The sequence below is a fragment of the Sylvia atricapilla genome, chromosome 4, assembly GCF_009819655.1.
Source record: "Sylvia atricapilla isolate bSylAtr1 chromosome 4, bSylAtr1.pri, whole genome shotgun sequence".
Classification (NCBI taxonomy): Eukaryota; Metazoa; Chordata; class Aves; order Passeriformes; family Sylviidae; genus Sylvia; species Sylvia atricapilla.
In genome coordinates, this window is record NC_089143.1 from 52,341,362 (window position 1) to 52,358,453 (window position 17,092).

Below are 17,092 nucleotides of genomic sequence, written 5' to 3' on the forward strand. Positions count from 1 at the left end.
AAAGTCACTTCTATTTTTGACACTACCTCCTCACTGTACTTTTATGGTTTGAAATATTTCTGGGGAAGAAAGGTGGAAAATGAGTGAGGAAAGATGTTAACAAATAAGAATTAGGCCCATTAAATGGAATGCAGTAGTAAAAACTTAAGCTTAAAAAAATACTTAATGCTTTAGAATTAAGCATCTAATGAATGTGAAAGGTATGGTACAAAATTATATCAGAAGATTTAATTTATTGACACACAGTATTAGTGAGGAGCATGTATCACATGTCAACGTTAATAACAGAGAAAGAGGTATGGAAACAAAGGCAGTGCCAATTCCAGGATGGAGAACAGAGAAAAATGGGTAAAGCATCTTAAACAGTTAATAGCAAAAATGAAATCTGAAAGTTAAAGTAGTAATTAAAGGTGTGGAAATACATGAGAATTATTTTAATTATTTATGTGCAGTTTACTGCATTCTAGCAACTATCCCAATAAAATAAGCAGTCTTTCACATTTGTTGAAAGTGGTATAAAGAAAAAAACCCCACTGACTTCTCTTGTCCTACTGGTCTCCTTTTTAAGGCTCAAGAGTCTACTAGTAATGACTCACTGAGACAACAAGGTGGTGCCAGAGACAAAGGAAAACTCAGTGAGACAGGCTCTCTCCTAACTCAGCCTTGAGGCGAAAGAGAGAAGAGAAAAGCCAGTAAAACCTCAATCATTGATCATCCTAATACACACAGATCAAGAATATACGGATGCTAGTTTTCTTTTCCTGTATGAATTCAGAATCCAGCCCTTCATTCTACAGTTCTCAACGCAATTTTATTTTTATACTGTATTTCACCACTTACTAGTTGTATTACCAGCACCAATGAACCACAGTTGCATCAAGAATTTATCAGTACACACAAACACCACACAAATGTTTTGTAGAATAAAAATGAGCTGCAAAATGTAGCACAGTGAAAAGCAAAGTCACATCATGTCCAATGCAGATGAAATAATGTATTACACTAAGAAAAGCTGAAGCTGTTTTGCAAAATTTAAATATATAACTCTGTATAGAGCTGTAATTTTGCAAAACCAGAATACATGCTGGTTATTCCAATAGGAAAAATAACCATCATTCAAGTCCAGTGCTGTTGATACTAACTTTGTCGCTGCTGCTATCTGCAAGGGAAAAAAGAGTATTTGATGTGTTAATTAATTCTTGGCTTCTCAAAAGAGTACAGGAGTTTCCAAATCCAAGCTCTGGTAAAGCCATATATCACATAAGTCAAACTTATAAACATCAAGAGAACCTACAAGAGAAAATTTTAGCCCAGCTGAACTTAAACTGAGTCAAGTCTATGGACATCTTACCTGTTTTAAGCAGCAGGCACATCTTCATGCAAGAGCTGGCAAAAAGGTTTTGATAAAAGTGCAACTGCACACAGGCTAGTGAAGGCAAATTGCTTGCTTTCTAAGGCAGAGCTAAACAAGGGAAATTAAACTTCCTTTCCCATCCTGAAGTCAAATAGTTCATATCCTGAATGTTTTTGAGGGAAGCCAAGAGGAAGGGAGGAAATTGTGAGTAAAACAAGGTGCATGTCTCAAGAACTGCATTTGCTAAGTAGTGCCATCTATGAACAAGGTACAAGTTGGTCTTTTGCATGTTTTGAGACAATTAATCACACAAGGCACAGAAGCAAAATGGAATTAATTTCAAACTGATGAATTATTTCAAACTTCAGTGTTTGTGATATTTTATAGATGCCATTGATACCATTTCAAATGGTGAGACACTAAAGCATCATTGTAGAAACTTAACTTTTCTAGGTGAAATTAAGTAGTGTAGCAGCAGACCAATATAACCACAATAGTGGGTTTTGTCAGCTTGTTTTTGTCTTGTGCTTTAGGACTGCAGGACACGTAGGCAGCCCAACCATAATTTTGTAAGAAAGACTGCAAAATAAAGTAGGTTTTTTACAACTCTGAAATGTTTTCAAACTTTTCCAAACTAGATCTGCAAGGCTGATAGTGAGACAGGGATTTCTTCATCTCTCAGCTGTGATTATTCATCCTCTTTGATGGTATTATTCATCCTCTAAGTAAGGCAGGGCACATAGCAGTGCTCACCCAGTCATCCTATCTTGATTGTGAAGTGCTTACTCTGCCTGCAGCACTTCCTTGAGAAGACTTAATTTTGTTGCTATTGTTCCTCTTTTTCAGTACTAATTGCTGCTTTTGAATACTTCTTACACAGTTATTTGCTAAAACAGTATTCCTGGAAAGATAAGAGAGGGTTTGCCAAAGTGTATTCAACAACTGCACCAGCAGTGAGCAAGTCCACGGGATCTCTCAATTTCAGTCCACTTCTTGCAGAGTGGATTCCTGCCATCTGTTTAAGAAAGGGCTGGAAGTTACCATGGTTACAGGGCAATATAAAATGCATACAGGCTGCATTATGAGTCCACACATGGAAAATATTTGTAGTACAACATAAAGGGAATAAGTACCTAAAGAAGTCTGTGGGTTGTGTTTGTTTTTTTTTTTTTTTTAACTCCGTAAGAAACTCAACTGAAACTGCAATTTTTTCAGTATTTTAGTTGGCATGGGTGTTTACCTTTCTACACTGAGCAAATACCAGAGAAGAGAGGCACAAGGCCTATTCTTCTAGTCCCTTTCTTTTGTGGGATGGGAAATAGTAACCACAGCTTTTAGGTTTTAAGCCCAGGTTTCACATTCTTAAAACTGAATAGAAACCTATGCTTCCCCTCCTGCCCTTTTTATTACTCAATCCAACTGCTGGTCACAGAGGCCAACTGGCTCATGCCCAGCCTCCTCCTCTCCCCCCAGCACAGCAGGCGCTGCGAACCGGACCCTGAGGTGCTACAGCTCCCAAACTCTGCCCAGGAATTTCTGGGAGAGCCCAAGGCATCCCCAGCCAAAATCTCGTTGCAGATCTGAGTTCCCGGGACTGCTGCTGGGCTCTAGTTAGTTTATTCATCCATTATTTACTAGTCTAGATGCTACACCAGATAAAGCCCTTGATGTCCACTTATAGTCCCTTAAATGTTCAGTCTCTGATGCCCACTTCAACATAAACAATTATTTGAATAAGGAAATTACTCACATTTAAATCTGCATTACTTGTTTAGGATGAAGGTAAAATTTAAAGTTGGAAGTATTTATATCATAGTATTGCAAAAAATCTGCTTAACCCCATCAGCTTCCTAGAAAATAACTTAAAGCTTCTCCTGTGTTGTGCAGAGAATTAATGAGGCATCTGTCCATTTGCCTCCCTCCCTTTGCCACTTGTTCCACTGGGACCTTTTTACACTGGTTCCACCAGGGTCACAGTTGGGTCTCCCACAGCATCTCATTCCCGACCATCACAGCACCCACTGACCCTTCTTGACAGACTGCTCTGCATTTTTGTGTGCCTGCTGCTTTCAGTTGCTGTATTGGGTGTCCAAATACACAGTGAGATTGGAGATTGAAATTAATACCAGGCTTGTTTTAAGGTCCAGAACAAGTGGTGATAGGACACACCATGTAAAGCATTCCACGGTCCTTGTTCAATTTAGCCATGACAGTCTGTAAACTGATATGTCACTCGTGAGAAAAACCATCACCAAAAGTTTAGCTGGGCCCTTTGAAGCATCACTTTTAAAATCACTTCTGAGAGATGGACTTCTGAGGCGTAAACAACTCCTCCAAGCTGTGTTTTCCTTAGCCCTCAAACAAGCTCGGCTTTTTTCCTGTGAGGAAAGACCCTCACAGCAAAAAAAAAATCCCACCTACCCATTTTGCTGTTTACTCTCCCCCTGGTTCTCTCTGCCTCCTCGTCGCGGCCCCTCGGCTGCGTCCTGGGCGCCGTCGGCGGCCCCGTGCTGCCGTGGGACAGGAACTGCAGGTTTAGGAGCGCCCGGCACGGGTGGCCACGGCTCAGCGTTAGGCTTGGCGTTAGCATGCACTCCGGGCACGGCACACGCGGCCGACGCCTGCGCCGGCGTGAAGGCGGAGGACGGTGATGGGATGGAGGTGACCTTGGAGGAGGTTACAGCTCCAAACGGCCTCGGTGTCTTATTGAAAGCCACGCTCGTGGGGGCAGTGACTTTGGGTGCGACAGCAGAGGCAATGGGCACAGGCTTAACTACTTCAGTAGGTTCTGCCTATGTGGGATGAAAAACAAAACAGAAACACACAAAACCACGCCAAATGCATGCACATTCCTCAGCAGGGATTTTAGCTGCTCTCAGGAGAGATGACCCACCGAGCGTGAAGCACAGAAGCGAGCTTTACCAAGACTGCAGCCATGAAATGTATGGGAAAACAACCAGAGTCATGCATTTTAGGAGAGGGAATGATCCCAACATGCACAATCAATATGAAATTCCACAATGCTAGCTCCTCTCGGCATATCCAAAACAGACACTCTACAAATCAAACTCACAAGAAACTGAAAAACCGCTCTGTTGCAAAACCCACTGGTTAACTCATGCGAAAAAAATCTAGAGCTTTTTAGAAAAATCCACATTCCATGTCTCAAACCCAATTTGAGATATGCACATTCCCCATACACAATTGGAACATGTGAGTGTTCACACACTCTTCTGTTGCTAAGACCTTTAAGAGTAGAACGAGAGCACATTGATGCTCTCCAGTGCCTCCACATACCCATGTCAGATAACACTCAAAAAATCTGATTTTCTTTGTTTGGTTGCTTTTTTGTGCTGGGAACCACATTTTAACATCGTGGTTCCCAAACTGTGGCCTTTAAAGGTCATGGTCAGAACAGTAATATGTACACATTAATTATGTCCACCGGAGAAACTTTTCAAGTACAGGCTATTTATAAGTATTTTCAAGTTTGCAAACAGCTTTTTTTATCACAAAGAAAGTTTTGAAACTGTTGCTTAGAATAAAACATTAAAAGAACACAAGCATAACTAGTTCTCCAGGGCTTTAAGGAAAGTGAGGTGACTTGTTCTCTGAAACTGTAATACTTCGATAAGCTTTTCTCAAATACTAGGAAAAATTTCAGTGTCAATTAAAAAAAACAAACCCCCACAGAAAAATTTTAAAAATCACTACCAAAAAAATTCTACCTGGTTCTGTTTCTCTCTTAGGTATAGAGGGAAAACACCAGCAAGATCTTATAAAAAAAGTTCCAAGAGTTGAAGAATAACATTTACTCACTTTTTTTTTTTCTTTTTTATGATAATTTTCAGGTCTCTCCATTCTTTTTTAGGAGGGGATAAAAGTAATCAAATCTCCAAATGCTGCAATACTCTTAATGTAATACATGGGAAACAAGCATGTTATACTGAAAGTTTGAATGCCAGTGCTTATCAACAACAGGGTTTGACAGATGGGTATCAGTTAGTGCCACATGCTACATTTCTTGGTTCTGATGATAAACATACCTTTGTCACATGAAAATGATCAGGTTTTTGTATAGAAGACACTCTGGAAAAGAAAAAAGTAAACGTAATTGTAAAAAATTAATTCTTTAATGTTTAAGCATTTCCCTGTTCTACTCACCACATCTACCCATAGATACATAAAATATTTGATTTTCTTTTCTCTGTAGGAAACAAGAAATATCCAAGTGAAATCTACTGTTCTTTCAGTATCTCCCTTACAAAAAAGGGAAATACATAGAATCCAGATGCCATGCTGGCAGGGAAAAAAAATTAAAAATAAAGGAAAAATTACATAGCATGAGAAGATGATGTTCTGCACTTGGCCTTCCCCACTCGTGCATGGCTGCTGACATACATTATGTCCACATCAACAGCAATTCTCAACAGAGAGAGGGTTTTGTCTGCTCTGGGGAACAGGTCCCTTCTCCCCTTTCCCACAGAGTGTGCAGCCTATGAAAGCCTGACCTCTGGCCCGCCACAGCGCTGGGGTGCATCATTAATCACTCCTAATTGCAGAGTTGTCAATTTGCAGCAACAAAAGAAACAAGAAGGGAGAAAAAAATGCCAATACATATGGAAACTTTTCTTTCTTTTTTTAGACCATCTCTGTCTTAGGTATACTTCTTGACTTTTAATACAGTAACTTGAAATGGTTTACACATCTGTTATGCTGGACCAACAGGAAGAATTAGGAAGGCATTAATTATTCAAGCCAACTACCATATTTCACGCTTGAGGAAAAAAAAACTTCTCTTCGCTAATGCTGGACTTTTGTTTAAGTCTCATAAAAGGAACATACTTAGTTTTCTTTGTTTTTACAAAACAATAATATTTGAGTCTGCAATGGATGACATTGCCTCTATACTGATCAACACAGCACTGAGCAAAAATTATTTCATGCCACTATTACCAGACAACCGGAAGACATACTTTTCAAAATTCATCTTCAAAAACATCTTATAAAAAGAAAAAAAAAAAAACGGTGAGGAAAAAAACCCAAACTTGATAACCAAACTGTTCATGATGTTCCTTTTAAACAGACAGACAACATAACATTTTCCCCACAAACATACTTGAACCAAGGACATAAATTTGTGTGCCCCAGACATACTTAAAACAGTTTAACTTGGCCTTGTTGACTTCAGACCATAATCAGACTAAAAATCTGTGATTTATCCCATATTGCAAAAGGAAAATGCTCACCCAGCAAACTAGGCCACCAAGACCATAATGTGAAAAATGCATGGTAGTTAGACAAGACAGTACAAAAGGAAATGCACACTTCAGACTGAAAAGCAAAACACATCCAGCACACACATTTAAGAAAATGCTTCCTTCAGGGCTATTTCCCACAATATTTTCATAGATACCACTGAACTGCACAGCCAAAAAAGTAATGAAACCACAGAATGGTGCATATTCCTTCGCTGTTAGCACTTCACTTGCCACTTAGCAATTAAACGTATTAGGATTTCATGCAGGTTTGGTCCCACTGAATGTATGAATGACTGATGATAAAAGTTTTCAGAATGAGATTACACACTTGTCCTGTTACTACTTACTAGAAAAAGCAGGATGGCCTGAAGCACGGTATTTTCTGAAGGATTTAAAACTAGCAATTCAGCATATTAGTTTATGCAATACTTTCAATAACATACAAAGAAAGCAAAGACATAAGAGCTCAGTATTTAGGCTTATTATAAACAACTCACACAAAAGACCTTGGCAAATGGTTACTGTATCAAACTTCATAAGAATTACTATAAACAACAAAACCAGCAGCTGCAGTCATTGCTTACTGACAAGCTATTACTCCAAATCAAAGTGCACAATTTTTTTGCACAGCTTCTATATCAAATTCATTCATTTTTTATTGGAGGGGGAAAAAAACCCCAGCTATATATTTAGCTTGTGTGAACAGCTCATTTTGACCAAACATGATCAAATTTGCTGTCTAAACATACCACAGGACAATCTTCTCTGATTAATACTTCCATGACATCTAATGCAATTCAAAACATTCCAACTTCCAGTGCAGCCTTATTAGGAAAATGAATTAGTCCACTTTTCACTGTAAGCAGTATGTCCAGCAAAAACTATTCATTCTTTAAATTCCCCCATTATTCATTCACTCCCCAAGTATTTCATCCAGTTAAAAAAAAAAAAAAAGACACAAGCAACTTGACAGAACTCTTCTATAGTTACCAGTAAGCAGAAGAACACATTATTAAAGCTAAAAATACAGTTCTTTATGCTTCTGCAGTGAGTACAATTTGATACACTGTCTCCAAGGACTGATCACCAATGGCAACACTGTTATCTCAATAATCAATATTATGGAAGCAATCCCTCAGCCACTATCTAAATCTTCATTGAACCTAGAATCCAAAGGACATGCCAGAGCTGTCCCCTCTGAACTCCATTTAAAGCCCCATCATCCCCATCCATTTAAACCCCCGTAAGTTAAAAAGCAGCTGAAAAACTCAATGGGGAAGTCACGGGAAGGGAACTGTGCCATTTATATGAGCCCTTCTATAAACAAGGGGAACACACAACTCTGGTACCAACATAGCTGTTGTGTTTGCTGTTTTTATATTTCTGTAAACAGAAGGATTGTTCAAACTCTTGTGAGAAATACAACAAGAAGGTGCAACACCTTCAGTGAGTTACAGAATCATTTATGTTGAAGAAGGTCTTTAAGACTGAACCCAGCCATAAACCTGACACAGCTATGTCCACCAAATGAAGTCAGTGATGGAAAACTTCCTCTGAACATTATTTGTTGTTCTCAACTGAACCTTTCTAAATAGAAGGAGCGCAAAGAGGAGTGATTCCCTTCCCGTCTCACATCCTGCTCTTCCAATTTTCAAAACTAAATCCTTTTTCCTAGCTGGTGAATCATCAGGAGACAAGTTTTGGCAGCAGATGCTACAACCCTGAAAAGCCACTGGTCAGATCTTTCCAAAAACCTGAATTTTTCATGGTCTTGCCATCGAAATCTGCAGTTCTGTTGGTTAGCTTAATTCTGCTTCTAAAGAGCAGACAATTGACAGGGGAGAAAACTAAATAAATTTGCTTTCTGTAAATTAGCCAAATCATGGAACAAAGACGACAAGCAGAAAGCATTTAATATATGTAACAACCCATGATTTTCACTAGGGGTTATCTGAATAAAAACAAATGTAGACACAGAAAAAAAGAACAATCCAAATAGATGTCTTTTTCTCTTAAACAAAACAAAACAAAACAAAACAACCACAAAAAAACCAAAAAAACCTTCTCCATCACAGACATAATTAATTTCTTACCAGTTTTGCTCTGGTTCACAACAGAAGAACAGGAACATTGTAAACCTTGCTTCTTGTTGCAACTTATGCACCTTCAGAAATGGTTTCCTTGCACACATTAATACAAAAACACAAAACTGTGTTTCCCACAGTTTTGTAGAAGCACACATTTCCCCAGGCAACATCACTTGGTACATCAGTACTTCAGCAATCTTGCCAGGGCAAGCATCTGTGGCCTCGCAACTGCAAACCTGTTCACAGCCCAACACATGGAAAAGCAGAGGTAGCAAAATCATCATTAAGTACAACCCAACGAAAACTGGAATGTTGCAGTCACAGAAAAAACAAACAAACAAACACACTTTTTTTTTTTTTTGCTGTAAAAAACAGCAGTTTTTAAAATCTGTACTCTGATCATTGTGGTTGCTAAGAGATGGATGCCAACATTTTATTTCATCAGTCATTCCCTTTGTTTATAATGCTAGCTTACATTTAGTTGAATGTAGCAAATTATGACAGTGTTAATTACAATCAAACAACGGAAATGTCAGTGCTGCACCCAGAGGGTGGCTGGGCACTAGAACAGAGCTAGTTTGTGAGTCACTTTCAACAGATGCTACACTTTCAGTAAGTTAAAAAGGGTGTAAATTAATAGAATGACTCTGTCAGCCTTTTACATCTGGTATGCACTATAAAATACCTGCACATCCTTATAGTGTGCTTCCCCCACACCCCAGGGTACATACACTAGGTCAGGTAAAAGAAAGAAAAACTAAGATCTTGCTTTACTGGCTGCTTGACAATTGGCCAAATCAAATTTAGGTCTCTCCTCTTAAATTTAAAAAAGGTTTGTGATTTCATCATGATGTGTTAAAATAAACAGTGCTGATATTTTAGGAAAGAAAAAAGCTGCCCTCTGCTTTAGTATTCCTACCCACAAAGTTTAGTTGTTTTTAAGACCTCCCAAAGACAACTACTCCTCATAGTCTCATTCCTGTGGTCTGTGGCAACCCTACCAATACATTTGTAAAGAGAATTTAAGTGCAGGCAGATAATATTTTATTCTATTATAGCAAAACCAAAAAACCAAAGAAAAAGCTAAGGAAAAAAATACCGCAGAATTTATCTCATTTGCTTTCTGTCTGTCAGAGGCTTTTAAAAACATGTTTTTTACTTCCACAAAGGCAGAAAGTTTAGCAACCACACTATGGCTAGCCCTGGTCTAGGAGGGCACATCTGTATACAGCTGCCCACGATGCCCCTGATTAAAGCCCAAACAGGTAAAGCATCCCCAGTACCAAGTATGGCCGATGCCTTACATTCCTGTAGGGCAGACTGCTGCCAGTTGTCCTAGGAAAGTCATAAAGCAGCCTAGATACAAGTGGTAGCTCAGCAGGTCTAAGTTATAAAGATCATTTTTATCAGTTATGCCTTTCTATAACTATTCTTTTTCTTTTCTTTAAGCATTCCTGAAGCTGTCTTGCTAAGTAATAGTATTGACATAGCAGCTAAGTGCAAGTGACAAGATAAAACCATTATAGCTGGTCTTCTAATAAGCTATAATTTATATATTTGATTTTCTTTATCAGTGCTTATTAGATAGCAAGGTACCTTTTAAAAACAGACATCTTAAAGAAAAGCACAGGTCTAAATAACTCACAGATCTAGTCAGTCCTCCAAAATACTTAAAGAAAAGGCTCAGCTTGACATTGACTTTAGTCTGTCATCAAATCTAAGTAATAATTTAAAAAATTTAAGACTAAGCACTGAATTATTTTTTCCAGTGCTTTCCACAATATGGTGACTAATGTTTAAATTACCTCCTTTGTTTAAAACATAGCCCAAATAAACTCAAAAGTGTAGTCATATCTATTTTAACTGGAAATTCACCACAAACAGCTCCCCAGTCCCCAACATATCCTTATTTGGTCAGTACGGGATTTTTTTTCCCCTTAAGTATGTGCATAGGAATGAGCATTTTTTCTCAAATGAAGAAGCCGGCAATTTAGAGAGCTATTAGATTATATTTTACTTCTTCTGGGAGCTAAGCACACCTCTCCTCTACAAAGCAGCTCACCCATTCATTACTTTCAGGAAGTCTGAGAAGGACAGTGGAAGTGCAATTAACCAAATGGGATGAAAACTCTTTCTGAGGTGTCAGGCAGCAACAACAAAGAAGAGCCCTGTCCTTCACCGGATCAGCAGCATGGGAAGTGGTGTCACCCATCCAGACTCCAAAAGTATTGTATGACATCTGGGAAAATCCCAGCTGTCCTACCACCTCTTGCTTCTTCCACACTTCAAGCAATATAAGGAAATATGAGCAACCTAATAATTCCACTTCTGAATTTCTATCTGTGGTGTTTCAAGCTGTGCATCATCGTAACTACAATATGCAGACATGTGGAGAGGCCTACCACAACTGCATGGCTGTCAGGAAAATTACTGAGCCTGAGACTGCTCCAGAAAAGCCAGGGACATGGCAGTAATCACCAATAAAGAAACATGATGATAAATCTATTAAAAAGGATAAACTCCTGTTCGTTTTAATAGGAAATGTTTATTTCCCATTAAGGTCAGGAATATCATTAAGCTTTTGTCTGACTTCTTAGCAGGACCCACCAGCAAACAAGCCAATTTTCTTTCACACTCAGCCTCTCAGACACCTCTTTCCTCCCTCCCACATCACCCCAGCAGCAAGGGATGAACACTCATCCTCGAGGTGCATAAGCACAGGATCTGACTAGCAAAGTGCCACAAAGGCTGTCAGGGGCCTTTTCACCTCAGGGACACTACAGCCAGCACATACCTGAACCAGTCTTTATTGTAGCAGATGTGTTGGGAGGGCTACCACAGGCTGTCCCCAGTGGAAAAAACCACCACAGGTGGCACTAAGTGCAGATGGCAGAGCTGAAGCACTGTAAACTACATGCCAGAATTATTACTGTACCAATTTAATGAGCACATATTTGCCAGAAGCTATTAACTTTTCCACTACAGACCCTTGCTTTTCTTGCACTTTATCATTTCCGTGTATTGTTTATATGGTTATATATTTAAGGTCACAGGCTTAGCAGCATGTATTACAGGTCTAACATGCTGAGAAATGCTATTTATGTCTCAACATGGCTGTCTATTATAGTTTTAGATACCTAACAACTTCAGTTGGGGAGTTTCCTTATGTTTTCCTTTCCTTCCAACTGTTTGCATTAAGACCTCAAGTTAACCTGGCCAATAGGTCACACCACGCCTTCAAGAGAAAGAGAAGTCAAAGATCAACAGCCACAGTATGAGCTGCAGCTGGAAATTATTTTGTTTTGTGCAGAAGCTAAGCAAGAAAGATTGCAAGGCAGTAGAAACCTTTACGAGTTCATTCTGGTAATCAATAAATTGGCCAAGGAACCAATTATTAGTTAAAGGTGCACAAAGCAAAGTCCTGTAATTCCTCCGCTGTTTGCAACAACCATGCAAGAAGAGAAAAATCAATAAACCCATCTGACTCCAGCTAATCCAACTAACTATGAAATTTTCCTTTCCCACCATCTAGATTTTGAAAAAAAAATACCTTTTGTCTTTCTCAGCTCAAAATACTTAGGCAACAACTGTCACAGCACACTTACAGCATATGAAGTAATTAAGTTGCTTTTGTGGGCAACTAATCACTTATGGAAAACATCTGATGGTCACAAAGCCTGTTGAGATCTGTGACAATGCTGCAAACATTACTTTAGTCTTGCCTCATAGCTGAAGTGAGTGAGTAATATTTGACAGGCACAGTATGTGTTTTTATTACCTCATAGGTTTTTATGCCACACACATGACTTTCTACTGACAATATCCTGGAATCTTTCAAATGCAGTAATTATTCAAGAAAATTGTGAGGAAAAAAGCCCTAAAAACAGTGCAGTTGTAAACTTCAGCTCTTACTTAAACACAACTCTGCAGCTACTGCTTACTTTTATATGAGGTGGTGCAACATATATATCTAGTTTAACTCACAGTGGTGTTAATCAATTTGTATTTAGCAGTTATCCAGATCTCTAAAAAATATTTTATACCTGAAAACCTGCCTGCTTTTCCCAGCATTAGCAAATATCCCATCATTCTTATGCTGTTACGCTTTTATGAAAGATAGCTATTGCTATCTTTCAGGAAGACATTTATTTTCCAAACAGCCAATCATTAATTTATTCTCATTTTACTGTTTACCAGAGGAAGGTGCAAGAGTTGATGAGTCAGGACACTAAAATTTTGATTCTCAACAGCTGAGAACTTGCATGGCAGAGGACAGGTTTCATTTAACCAGTGTCTCATTTTTTCCTGTGGGCTGAAGCTTGGGAACAGTTTAGCTAACAACATTTGTCAGTTCCCTTACTTGTCTAAGGGGGTTTTTTCCCCCCCTGTTCTTTACATTCCACATACATAGAGGTGCAAAATTAACTACTTGAGCTTAAGAAAATAGCCAGTTACCTGCATAGGTACTAAATACACTATGTAGCCAGTTCAAGCTAACTTGAACTATTTTCAGCATATGAAGGGCATAGCTCATATTTAAACCATATAAGCTTCTTTTAATCCATTAGAGACAACTGTCCCTTGACAGATCACCACATATCCTTTTATAATTAAAGAATGCCTGCAAGTTAGCATCATAAACCATGCATGTTGTGAGAGATGTGTTTTTCAAAGGAAAGCAACAGGTGTGGGGCATAGTCTGCATTTGGAAAACAAAAGTGTAAATAGAGACAAGTAACATCATTCATGGCACCCAAATAATGAGATGAGTGTTTATGATGGAAAAAAGGACACAGATTACACAGCTGACGGAGATAAAAAGAACGTGGCCATCTAGGTCAGGTAAACCATCCATACTTTACCAGATTTGACCCACAAAGAACACATAGTAGAGAAAACAGTGAAAATCATTCTTTTCCCATTCTTAATGTTGCTCCTGTTATCCCAGTGTTAGGTCAATTTTCAGAAGATATTAAATAAATGCCATCAAAGCATGTCCCACAGACCAGATGACACCACATACACACACACACCATTTTCTGAAAAAGGGGACAAAAGTGTCTCTCCCAAATACATTCACATGCTATTCAAATTCAAAGGTAAGGAGAGTCATATTTTAAGAAATGTTTAAACTTTCCAAAATGCAAGCTTTTCCATTTATCTGGACTTGGCCAGGAGTGCAGGAAGCACCACTGCTGACGCATTACTGCCCAGCAACTGCCAAATCCCAAGGCTACTTCAGGTTCTAGCAAGTAAACCAACAGGACTTCAAAAACTTTGATCAGAAAACTTTTGCACATGGATCAAATTTCTTCAAGTTCACTGTCTTTCTGGCAGTCTCACTAAACCTGTTGAATTCGATGGACATTTGACTTAACCCTAGCACTTGGGTGCTCAAGCAGCAGCAAGAAAGCTTTGCCTAACATTTGCAGAGAGTCATTGTTTTACTGAGTTTGAGATCTTTCTAAAAACATTTATCCTTACATAACTAGTATAGAGAAGAAACAAAACCAAAAGATCAGTGTCCCTGAGCACTACAAACAGTACAGTTATGCAATTCTCAGGAAGCTTTTAATCAGGGTCTTTGTAAATTAGCAGCACAGTCAAAACCAGATCTATGTTACTGCATTCCTTAGGAAATTACAGTGCACACAAAACACATCAGACTTCCAAAGCAAAGCTCCCCACACCAATATAGGCTTCTCCTGTATATCCTAGCTTGAGACCTTGACAGCTTTGCTCTTGGTCTCCTCTGTAGGACATAACTTTCTGCAGCTGAATCAGAGGCTGCTAAAAACTTCCTCTAATAAAAACCCCAAGGGAAAAACAAGACACAAGGCAGCATGATGACAACAACGATGACAAGACTGGTTTCCAACACAGCGAAAGAATTTCTTCAGCTTCATGTTCCAGTCCTCAAACACTCGCTGGCGCAAAACACGTCTCAGCAACAGGCACAGAACAACATTAGTTGTTACTACAAATTGTTTTTATAGCTGCACGCTGAGATGAAAGCAAAGGCTAGAGCACTCCCAGCATTCTTGTCTCCATTTTCTAACTGGTTTGCTACCATGTTAGGTTGGACCTGACCCAGCAATATGTGCCTGCAGCCCAGAACACCAGTTGTGTCCTGGGCTGCATCCAAAGCAGTGTGGGCAGGGAGAGGGAGGGGATTCTGCCCCTCTGCTCTGGTGAGAGCCCAGCACAGGACAGACATAGGCCTGATGGACTGGTCCAGAGGAGGGTCACCGAGATGATCAGAGAAATGGAGCACCTCTCTTATGAGGAATGGCTGAGAGAGTTCAGTTTTTCAACCTGGAGATGTGAAGGCTTCAGAGTGACTTAACTGCAGCCTTTCAGTATCTAAAGGAAGCCTACTAGAAAAAATGGTGGGGAACTGTTTACAAAGCTAATGGCCTTAAACTGAAAGAGACTAGTTTTAGACTGGATATGAGGAAAAATTCTTTACTGTGAGGGTGGTGAAGCACTGGAACAGGTTGCCCAGAGAAGCTGTGGATGCCCCACCCCTGAAAGTCTTCAAGTCCAGGTTGGATAGCGCGCCAAGTAACCAGGTCTAGCTGAGAGGTGCCCAGGGCAGAAGGCTTGGAGCCAGATCTTTAAGATCCTTTCCAAGCCCAGACATTCTATGATAAGGTATTTCTGTAGCAGCACTGTGTGTTTTGCAGATCCAGCTAAAGCCTGAAGAAAAGCAGCAGCACTGCAGAATATTAGACACACAAACACCGGGCAACTCAATTACAGTGGTGTTTGCTTGCTCTGCAAGAATGGTGTTAGATTATTTTCCCAGAAGTCTGTGAGCCTCCTTATACTATGCACTCTCTTAAGAAAATATAATCAAGGACTGATTTCAACAAATGAATGCATCCCAAACAATTCTCTGTATTCCCACCAAAGCATACAAATACACCCATGAGTAATTTGGACCAAATACGTGTAATCTGGGGTATGAAGGAGTTTTAACAGCTGCATTGCTCTGATGCAGCTGTTCACAATTACTGATGTGTTGCAAAGCACTTCTGATTACTGTGTGTTTAATCTATATATAAATGCATTATTTTGCTACTCAAAAGCTTGGCATTTAGATGGTATCTGAAAGGCTTCAAAACTGATGTCTGCCTGTGATGTCCCAGCTGGCCACTTCAAAGTCTGCCAACAGAATTAGAACGCCACCAAAGATCATGCCACTGAGGTATCTGTGTTATTTTAAGAAGTGAAGATAAACTGTGGGCAACTTCAGATGGTTTCTTTAAGTCTTTCACTAAATAACTACAGACACAAAATAAATATGCAAGGTCAATGGCATCACAATTTACATGCTAGCTAACGAGTCCCTGAACTTTCAGAAAGGTATTGTATGGGTTACATGGGTTAAACTAGAAATGGGTAAAGGGTTTTACTTGAAAGCGTGAATGGAAAATGTCCATCAGTTACATAGAAGAACCTACACACTGTTTCAATGTTAACAAAAAAATTTGCTATTTGAGAGCAGTTATGGGAAGAACATTTAAATTATTTACCTGAAATATAAGAGCTTTGAAAGCATTGGCTCACTGACTTCAGAAAATATTACTTAAAAACAGTTGGAGGCTAATTTGATGATGTAAATTATTTTTATATGGATGCTCCTTGACTAAAAAATATGCCTTTGCAAGCCATGGGAAGATGTGCAACTTCACGTTCTACTACCTGAAGGCATTTTTTCATGGGAAAAAATCATGCATCTCAGCTGCTTCCTACAAGAATTTTTAGGCACCTCTTGAGTGATCTCTTTGGACAAAAATGAAAAGCTCAGCTGTACAGACATCACTTATGGTAAGCAAACCAGTGACCAGCAGAATTTTTCTTGGCTGAAGTGCTATCTTCAAGAGGAAACATCCATGAACAAGGAGAAAAATAAATCACTGACTTGTGAAAGACTTAAGATTTCTGCAGTGTTTTGCAAAAACTAGGAAACACTTCTACACAGTCCTGAAAAACATTCTGTGTGTTTACACAAAGCTTGGGTCACCATGGTTTGGACACCAAAGAAGTAGTGCCAGCCAGTGTCCATAGGTGACATCCCATAGCCATCTTCACTCCAGCAGCCACATGCACAAAGCCTGACTTTTGGAAAGCCCTCATCAGGGTTCATCCTCATCTACATCTACCCAAGACTTTTCTACAAGCCTGACGAATCCAAGAAGCACAGAGAGTGTGAAACAACTGACGACAAGAGCTCCCTAATCCCACACTGAAAAACTTTCATATCTACCATCACAGAAACCTGATCACCTGCCCATTTTTGCCAGTTTCTGCCAATTTCTACCAGTTTTTCCTTTTACCTCCCTGACTGACCATTAGCAATGTACAGTGACCTAAGGCAGGGAATA

General features: G+C 39.3%; 1 protein-coding gene across 7 annotated transcripts in view; it reads right to left on the reverse strand.

Annotated features, from left to right (window-relative positions):
* PDLIM5 (PDZ and LIM domain 5) overlaps positions 1 to 17,092 on the reverse strand; it is a 123,538-nt gene that overhangs the window by 49,483 nt on the left and 56,963 nt on the right. For 5 of the 7 annotated variants that reach the window (XM_066317922.1, XM_066317920.1, XM_066317921.1 and 2 more), the window contains exons 4-5: positions 5,401 to 5,443; positions 3,776 to 4,146 (exon numbers count right to left, since the gene is read on the reverse strand). In XM_066317922.1, coding sequence (XP_066174019.1) covers positions 3,776 to 4,146; positions 5,401 to 5,443 — 414 coding nt within the window. Of the gene's footprint in view, positions 1 to 1,142; positions 1,160 to 3,775; positions 4,147 to 5,400; positions 5,444 to 17,092 lie in introns of all 7 variants that reach the window. The other 2 variants (XM_066317925.1, XM_066317924.1) reach the window with 2 other exon arrangements.